General features: G+C 39.2%; 1 protein-coding gene across 1 annotated transcript in view; it reads left to right on the top strand.

Moving 5' to 3' along the window:
- Positions 1-3,014: 3,014 nt before the first annotated feature.
- The window catches only part of LOC122094802 (protein virilizer homolog), a 79,553-nt gene continuing 72,955 nt past the window's right edge, over positions 3,015-9,612 (top strand). Inside the window, exons 1-3 of the mRNA XM_042665400.1 lie at positions 3,015-3,202; positions 3,657-3,855; positions 8,902-9,570. Coding sequence (XP_042521334.1) covers positions 3,015-3,202; positions 3,657-3,855; positions 8,902-9,570 — 1,056 coding nt within the window. The remainder of the gene's footprint in view (positions 3,203-3,656; positions 3,856-8,901; positions 9,571-9,612) is intronic.

Raw genomic sequence — 9,612 nt, 5'->3', positions numbered from 1 at the left:
CCCCCCCCCCCCCCCCCCTGCGGCAAGAGCTATTTAGTGATCCTAAGCGGCTGGAAATTAAGCCAAACCCAAGGACTGACTCGATACTAGGCTGGCCGGGCTTGAATAATACTGCTGGAGTATCTTCTCTTCCCTCCTTTGATCTACATCACCCCAACCTTGGATATAGATTACCATGTCAGGAAGTCGATGCAAACTTGCTTCCATTGTGAATGCTCAGTTGACTGGACTGATAAGCTCCTGGCCTAGGAAGGAGAAGATGCAACACCCTATGACTATTCATCATGAGTATTTCGGAATGAAGGTGATGAAGAGCCATGTTGATCAAATCCACCATGCCCGACACTGGTTGTGTCTGTGGGAAATGATGGTGCACACCATTGTCCTGGCTGCCCAAACCCACTATGTCCATGACCACTACTACCCTCTAGACTGAGGCCTCCAAGTGTGTCAGACAAGGAACAAACATTTATTTCCATGTCAATGCCATCATGATCCTCATTTGGTCCCCACCTTTGGCGGGGGCCTTTGGTATATGTGCACTTGTGGGGGCACGTGCACCCTAATCGGCATTCTGGGTAGCATGGTCAAATTGAGTCTCTCCTATGAATTGGATAGGCTCCGAATCCACCTTTGCGTAGTCATGCTCCTCTCAGAGATTTGTATCTCTATCTCCACCATCAGAGGGCGACGATGTGCAAGTGTGACCACTAGAATGTGACCAGTCAACATCCTCATCATTCCGACTAGGATAGGACTCGAAAGGTTGGGGTGTTTGTGTGGACTTGACCCTTTTGAGAAGTTATGAACTCGCTAACATATGCCCCCATCTGACTAGCAATCTCAGGGTCGAGCATAGGCCTACACCAGGTCACTTTGATCCCTCGTCTCCACTTGTACAGGGGATCCTCATAATTTGATCTAGTTGGAACTTGAAAGATGTTAACTTAAAAGTTGGGTCTTTGTGATTCTCCATCACCATGTGTGAGCTGCATATTCAATCTCATGTTGTAGTGAACAACTGACCATACACTAGCTGCTCAAGACGTTTATGGTCCATTCGGTTCCGCCTCTTCGAGTAGATGAGTGAAAACCTAATCTAGTTGCACTCACATCTAGAGGCGGAATATGTCTACAAGAGCAGCTTAGTTGCTTTCTGCCTCAAGTTAGGTGCATCTCTCCCATATAGCACCCACATTCACCTGCATTAGAATATTCTTGTTAAGTTATAGAAGTTGGAAACATAAATATGTGAAATTGTGAATCGAACAAAGAACTAAGTTAGTGGACCTATCAGAACCAGCATTTTGCCAACCGGGTTTTTTAGTGGCACGGCCGATAATTCCAAGTGCATCCCTAAATGTCTTCATCTATTTCCATTTCAAACATTGATATGTCAATATCAGTAGCCTAATGGGACTAATTGCATTAATTGTAAAACTTAAGAAACTATAATACAAATTTACCTGACCAAGGTTGATGTAGATGAGTTATTTGGGCTTATTTTATTGCAAAAAAGCCTTGGGTTGTGTTATGTATGTGTTGGGCCTTTGATGCCATGGGTTTTTTTTGAAACGAACCACTTTAATGGACCTAAAATATAGGTAGAAAGTAGGAAAACGGGATTTATATTCAGTGCTTTTATTTAAGTTGTTTTAATTCAATAAAGGGCCCATCGAGCGTAATATCCTATATGGACTATTAGTTAGTCGATCCTACTCCATGTTGGAGTTAGAAGTCTAGTCCTAGTTCTATTTGAAGTCCTAGTTGTAGTAGGAGTGTCTAGTCCTATTTGGAAACTAGCTCCCAGTAAAGGTGTGATTATAATTCTGCCCTCTTTAAATAGAGGAGCCTATGCACTGATATTTCTTAGATTTGAATGAATGAATTATTGAGTGATTATTCTTTAGCTAAAAAGTTTTTATTGAGGGGTGAGATGCCTAAACCTTTGAGGGGTGTGATATCCAAAACCTGAGGGGTGAGATACCCATTCCTTTATTCTCTTTCACCTTTCTCAACCCCCCATCTATTATATTATTCTTTTTCTATTTTTATTTTCTATTATCAAATGTTTACTGCAAGAAGAATTCAGATTTTGTTAGAGTTCATTACTGTCAAGATCGGCCAGCACCTACAAGGAGTTTTGAAGTCCAATCGATCTCCAGTATCTCCTCCATCTGAAGTCTGATTTGCCTGGTCTTGCTAGGGGTTGTTCCACATCATTAGTGGATCAATCAATCCATCTTGGAAGAACCATTCAAGGCTACGAGCTGCTGTTCCCGCAGAATTCTGACAAATTCTCTCTCCTAGGTCTGATTTTCAAGAAAGTGAATATCTCAGCAACCGACAGTCGGAAGTCCTTCAAATTTTTAGGTTTTTGTACCTTCCCTAGGGACTATCTATGCCCAAGAGTGCAGCTCAATCGGATTCCTACAGACCTGGCCGCACCTCTCTTTCTCCAGCTCTATAGCATGTCTTTCTCTCTCCTATCGGGTTGGGTTTTAGACTAGTTTTGCTCCTATATGGGTATTGTATCCTTGGTGGTTTATTTGATAGTCTTATTTCTTTGTTTTCTGGTCCTATTTGTATTGTTTGGGGTTATAAACTGCTAGGGTAGTTTCTTGTAATCTACTCCTGCATTGAAGATTCAAGAAGTCGGTTTGACCCTGGTTGAAATTAAATATTTTGGATTTCAACCAAAATTTGGTTGAAATCCTACATTGAGTAGGTGGTTGGTTTTTCTTGACCACCGAATATTTTGGGCTGAAACTTGGAAGAAAATTAAAATTAAAATTAAAACCAGAAAATAAAAAAATAATTTAAAAACAGAAAGTGAAATCCGACTCCTCGAAGTCGCAGATCGGCTAATGCAATCTAACATATATTAAAAATTGAAGCCTAAGTTCTACATATTTACCCTATTTTTTGCAAAAAGCTAGTTTAGGGAAAAAGGGTATTACCTCAAACCATGAATCTTTAAGAACTCCCTCAAATACACCAAATGCTGGCTGTAGATGACTTGCACAAGCCTTCAACTAGTTGTTCCACAAAGAGTTGCAAGCGGAATGACCAAAATCACGCAAAATTCCATGTTTGAGTCAAAACCTGTTGAAGTGCGAAATTTGGACTTTAAATACAAGGTCTGTAATGTTTCGGAACGAAATGGAGTTAATGAAATGTTACGAGATTTCGACCGAAACATGTAAGTTCCGGTCAAAATTTGGAATGCCTACTTGCCTAGTGAGTTGCATCCTTTTTCATTTCGACCTAAGTTGAAACCAAAATAACTTGCAAAACTCCACTGAAATTTTGAACCATGATTATAAACACCACCATGCTGCACTTTTATTTGTATCGTTGTGAGGATTACTACTTGCCTTCCTTGAGAAGGGTTATGATGTTGCTGTCGCTGCTATAATATTTTGGATTGCGGTTGGTGTTTCCTACCGCTTATTTTGTTCATTGCTATCTGGATGAAGAGTTTTGTCTGCTATTGCTGCTGAAGATTGGTGTGTTTGAGTTGGTATTGTTACCAGGGTATCCTCGTTTTGGCTTATGTTGGATTGATCATGGAAAGATAGGTCCTTAGAAATTTATTCTGTCTTTTGTTAGCAACTTTATTTTAGGTTCTAAATTGATTTTAAAAATCTTTCAAGGTTTTTCTTTTTAATGTATAAAGTTATCCCTGAAAATATTCATATTAATTTTCCTATGTCTTATATTATCTATAGGGCCACTTCACCTCCTTCATTTGCTTTGGAGGTTTTTGTTCAATGCGAAGGGGAGACCAGGTTTAGGCGCCTCTGCCAACCTTTTTTATATTCTCATTCTTCATCAAATGTGCTAGAAGTCGAGGTAGTTTATGGATTAATTATTTATCTCTATCAGTCATATCACTTTATACGTGTCATCATGTCATCTATTTGATCGGATGTTCTCTTATTATTTTTTTCTACTATTGATCTGATTTGACATCTTTTAGCGTGATTGTTTCCTTTCTCTGTATTTTTTTTTTTAACAATTAGTTTTTCCCACTTAGATTTGTGGTACTGTGGTGTACCAAAGCTGGTGGTATAGTTAAAGAAGTTTTTTAAGTAAATTTCCATGGTGGAAGTGAGTTAATTTAAGCACAACTTGTAGAAACAAATGCATTGTTATAAACCCATAAGAAAAGAAATGATGTTCGGAAGAAATTGGAGGTTATAGATGATGTAACTTATTTTGAAAGGTATTTGTTTCTACAGTGCAAGATTGGGCTTTCTTGCTTAAAGAATTTAAGGATACAATCTATAATGTTTTCTAGAGATATTTTTCATAACTAAGCAAACACCCTCTATTTGAATCCAATAAAATAATTTAAAATCAATTCCAAAACGATAAAAAGTCAACCCCCCAGTTCAAGAACAAAAAGTTGGATTTTTGGTTGTAGGGGCGATTTTCAACTTTCAAATGCTGAGGTTTTTCCCAAGTTTGAAAATTCCATAAATCTTATCATGGTAAAACATTGCTAAGAACAAAAAAATGCAGTAAAATAATCTTTTATTCTGATATCCATAACTTTATTTTTGATCAAGTGATTTTTAATAGTATTCGCACACCTTAAACTAAGTTTGACTGGAACATTACTTTGTCAATGCAACTCGGATTTAAGCAATCTTGGATTTGTTGGAAAGTTGGTTTTGTGCTTTACCTAATCCAGAAAAGTCTCATGTAAAAATAAAATTATTTGACCAGTCAAACTTGTTATAGAACAAAAACATTTCTCTAAATTTTGATTTCTGATAACTTGATATGACTTAATGTTGGTTTTTAATGACTTGAAGTGGCTTAATGCTAATTTCTAATGTTTTTATGTGTCTTAGTGTTGATTTTTGATGATATAAGGTATATGTAGCATATTACATAATGTTAGAAAAGATGGGAATTAAAACATAAAACTTGGGTGCCTTTGTTGCCTAGGCTACGCCTAGGTGGGCGCTTTGTTGCCTAAGTGCTTAGGCCCCTCTACTGCCTTGGGTCACCTTTGTCGCCTTGACAACTATTGGTACGACTATACAAGACCATTTACCGACCATTTACATAGTCGGTTCTCAAAGCCAAAACCACCACCAATTACTAATCGGTCGGTGAGTGATTGGTTTTTAATCGGTTCTCAAGTTAACCGCAGATATGGATTGAAGAACAATAAGAAACCTACCATTAGAATAAGGGAGTGGATGAGAGAGTACTTGTGGGTTGTTGCAATCGTTGGTGGTGCCATCTTAGACAATACTTGAATGTGGTGCTGTCTCGTAAGATGCTTGATTTTGATGCTTAAGCGATTGAGCCTTGAAGCTTGGTTCAACAAGACATGGGTTACACAGCAATGATCACAATGTCTGAGGGAGGGAGGGAGGGAGGGAGGGAGAGGAGGTGTATGATATGAGCCCAACGCCTTCTGCTCCTATCAAATCGATAGTTGCATCCCCTTATCAATTCTCATGAGACTCAAACCTTGAGCTGACGAGCTGAATCAGAGTTATTAGAAAAGACATTCCTTTGCTATATTAGAAAAGACACAAACATCCTTTCTTTGATCTCCCCCAGGATTGTCCGGCTTGAGTAGATCTGCAATTGTTGCCTCTATCATCTCCCAAGGAGATTGGTCTCCCCCTCCTTCCTCTCCCCCCTTTTTGACCTCTAGTTCTTCCTCCCCCCATCCCCCGGGTCATTGTGGAAGGCAAGACAAGATCATTTGGTCCTTGTCTCCTCTGGGACTGTCCTCTTTTGCTTCTGCTTGTGATTTCATTCATTTAAAGGATAGTCTCATCCCCCGACGCAACATAATTTGGTTTAATGGCCACATCCCTTGCCATAGCTTCACAGCTTGATGCGCTCTTTCTAATTGCCTCCCCACCCAATCATTCCTTATTTATTGGCACATCCAGGTCCCCCATTCCTGTTGTCTTTGCTGGAATGGCACTGAAGATGCTGATTATCTCTTCTTCTCCAACCCCTTCTCCTCCACTATTTGGAAGAGAGTCCTCGCCTCCTGTTGGCCTTCCAGCAGACAAATCTTCCCCCTGAGTAGAGAATGGATCTAGGTTGACAACCTTTGGTGGTCCTTTTATCTGTGATACGGCTGAGAAGCTTGTCTTTTGTGCTACTATTAACCATATCTAGATGGAGCGCAATCTTTGTAGATGGACTTCCAATTCTCGCTCATTTGATAAGATTTGGAAAGCCATCTACTTTGATGTTAGCTCCAAACTTAGTTGTTTGGCTCCGTTGTTGTGTCCTGGGGTATTCCTACCTCTATTATCTCCCCCCCTCTATGATGTATCATTATCTTGATGCTTTAGCCTTCTTCCCCTCTCCTTCCCTTTTATATTCTTCTTCTCCTTGGTAGTGAATTTATTTATTCATAAAAAAAAAAAAACAAAATCTTGGAATATGCCAAACAAGCCACTGAGCCAAAAGAAATAGTTCCTTTGGAATCCAATAAATTAAAAAAAAATATTGAGAATCTGCTTGCAAGTTTGTAAGAAAAACCGTCAATATGCTTGCAAACAAGCCAAATCCCCCAAAAGAGCTCCTAAATTTCCTTTCCAAAATCCCCCTTAATTTTCAATTACATCAACCAACTTAAAAACGGAAAACATCCAAACTCACATGAATCAGATAAATTCAAAAGTAAATGGAAGAAGATCGTTGTAATTCGCAAAATCCTGGACAACATGGATTAGACTAACTTGGTTGACCCCAAAGCATCTAAGATTTGCAAGTGTTGCGAAGAGAGGAGAGTATAATGAGAGAGATCCTTGCCCTCCAATCCGTTTTATTCGACCTCATACTTGATACAGGGCCTATGCTATGCATGTCTTTCCTCACCACTTTTCCTAGGGTTATTTTAGGCCATCTTAGTTAGGTGCATGGTTTTAGTAGTCGGGATTGGGATTGGGATTGGTCTCGGTTGATACCAATTTGTTACTGATCCGGATCGACTTGTATTAGACATGTCTAAACCTGGTTCTCTTAAAAAAATTGAATTTTTTTCACTTTTTTACCCTTAGTCTGTACCGATATGGGATTGGCCCGGAATCGGTATTGCCGCCTATCGATTACATTGCAAATTCTCCGATTCGGGTGATCCGATACCAATTCCTTGAGCAGTGGTCAGGCCCATGGTTTTATGGTGAGGACCCTTTATGGATTGAGTAAAGCATTACCTGAGAGTAGATCGTAACTGTACATTAAGCATGTAAACATTTGGCCCGGTTTCGGGATTTAAGTGGTCGGGTCTGGTCGGGCCTGCCATTGTGGCCAAATTTTGACGCCGTTAGTTTCGGTTTTTTGCTGAAGCGAAATGAAGATGATAACTTAAATTTGAAGTAATTTGTGCTTATGAAAATTGCATTTCTTAATACAAATGGTCATGTTTCTAGGTTGTTGGTGAATGTAAGCCTTTGTTTAGGCACCAAAGTTGGCCTATTACTTTTGCTTGTATCTCTCTTTGTATCCTAATTTCTATTATTTTGTGATGATAATTTGCTTTTGGATAAAATCACGAGAATTTATATTCTTACTCAAATATATCATCTAATGCAGAGGACTTGGCTTGGCTGGACCGAAACGACCCTATTTGGAGGCTTAAGCCTAGACATAACCAACCCAAACCGATTTTCTGGTCTGGCAAGGGTTGGTAGGTTCCGTAGGAGATTTTATTGCTTTCTTAGTATTATTTGAATCTCTTTGTTTCAGAAGTAGATACTTAGCAGTAGTATTTTAGTTTATTTCTTAGTAGAACAATTTCCATTTTTGAGGTGATGTTTTCTCTTATTTATATGTAACCGATGGACAGTGTTGAATAGGTTTTGAGAATTGAATGAATTGATTGAGAAGTTGCTCATCGTGAGTGTGGTGTGAGAGAACTCCCTTCCCTTCCCTTTCTTTCTTCTTCTCCTTCTTACCCTTATTGTCCCTTGCTGGTTGAACCCCTGTTTCTAGGGCGACAGTTGCAGCCGAGTCAAGTGGATTGATATCCCTCTCCTTTGATCTGTTGGGACTGAAACTTTGGTCGAGGGTTCTCTACCCATAGGTGACCCAAAACCCTGGAGTATCACTTCCTGGAACTCCTCTTGCCGGGTGAACTGAACCTACTTTCAGATCTGGTGTTTACATGGTCCAACAGGTTCAGGTTGCACAAGTTTTCTTGAGATTCTAGCTTGTTGTGCTGGAATGATGCTGGTTGTAATCAGGAGAGGTTTGAGTCACGATTTCTCTCCCAAGGTTGCAACTCAATTGGACAACCAGAGAGGGAGTTCGATGGATTAAAAGGAACCTGGTTTTACCGTTTCGTATCTGTGTTTCTATCCTTGTTGAAGGTTGAAGAAGAGTTACTGTTCACTAGAATTACATATCTGCCCTCATGACTTAAGTGCTTGGAATCATTATCTCTTTAAGTTAATTCCCCAGACTACCCTCCCATTGAAACTTTAAACTTCTTTCATTGTTTCCTTCTTTATTGCTGATTCTCATAAATTACAATCCAGCCGCTCTATTACAAAACTCAAAACATTTGCTGTTTTGCCACTGGTGCTTGTGATTTGAGTTATATAACATTTAACTGGGCCCTAATGAAACCGAATAGGGTTTTTGAACCCCGGTTTCGCATCATCATCGAGAGAGGAAGGATGAACAAGGAGCTTGTGTGGTATTAGTGGATCTTTTTGGATTGCATTTTCTTATTTCTCAAAATAAGTGTTTTTTGAGATGGATATTGCTTTTCCTTCAGCATTGCTAAAACTGAACAGTTGTCATCCTTCCTCTATTTTTAGATTTTTTTTTTTATTAAAAAAAGAATATGTTTCCAAGTCCCAATTATATGGCATGTTAAAAAAGTAACAAACTGATTTGGTGCAGGCTGTAGTAACAAATCATCTGGTTGTAAGAGGCAGCTACCGTAGCCTTACCTTGGTCATCTATGGCAATACTGCAGAGGATCTGGGACAGTTCAACATAGAATTTGATTTGGATAGCTGTTTAGCTAACCTTGTTTCTTTGCCTTCTGAAGGAAAGCTTGAGGATCTCCCTCCTGTGTTGCGTTCATCAAAGTTGGCATTTGAGGAATCTATATCCTCACTAACGTCACTCTCTTTACCAATTGCTGAGGCGGATATTTCTGCTGAAATAAGGCAGTTTGTCACATTGGTTCTAAAGATATTTGAGTTGTCAGATCTTGGGGATGCTAGCGACAAAGTTGCTGATATTGTTGTATCAGCAGTCTCTTCTTATGTCAGTAGTGATTTGCATGGCACAAATATCACTTTGAAAAAATACAAGCAGATTTGCTCCACAAATTGCAAAGAAAAATCGCAACGTGTTCTTATGGAGGCTAGAAGTGAGCTTCTTCAACTCTTTAAATTACTTCAACATGGTTCAGGGAACTTGACAGCTGAAATTTTGGGGGATGGCATTATTTTCGAATCTGAGGGTGATTTGGCTACTTCTGATTTGTTAAGTGAGGTATTAGAAAAATATTTTTGTGTGAAAAAGAGTTCTGCAGTTACTGCACTTCCACAGCTTTCTCAGGTAATTTAAAATCTCCCTGCTTCATCGATCTACCATAGCTGA

This window comes from Macadamia integrifolia, chromosome 12 (genome assembly GCF_013358625.1).
Source record: "Macadamia integrifolia cultivar HAES 741 chromosome 12, SCU_Mint_v3, whole genome shotgun sequence".
Taxonomy (NCBI): Eukaryota; Viridiplantae; Streptophyta; class Magnoliopsida; order Proteales; family Proteaceae; genus Macadamia; species Macadamia integrifolia.
The sequence above is the reverse complement of the archived record's forward strand: the minus strand, read 5'-3'. Positions and strand labels throughout refer to the sequence as shown.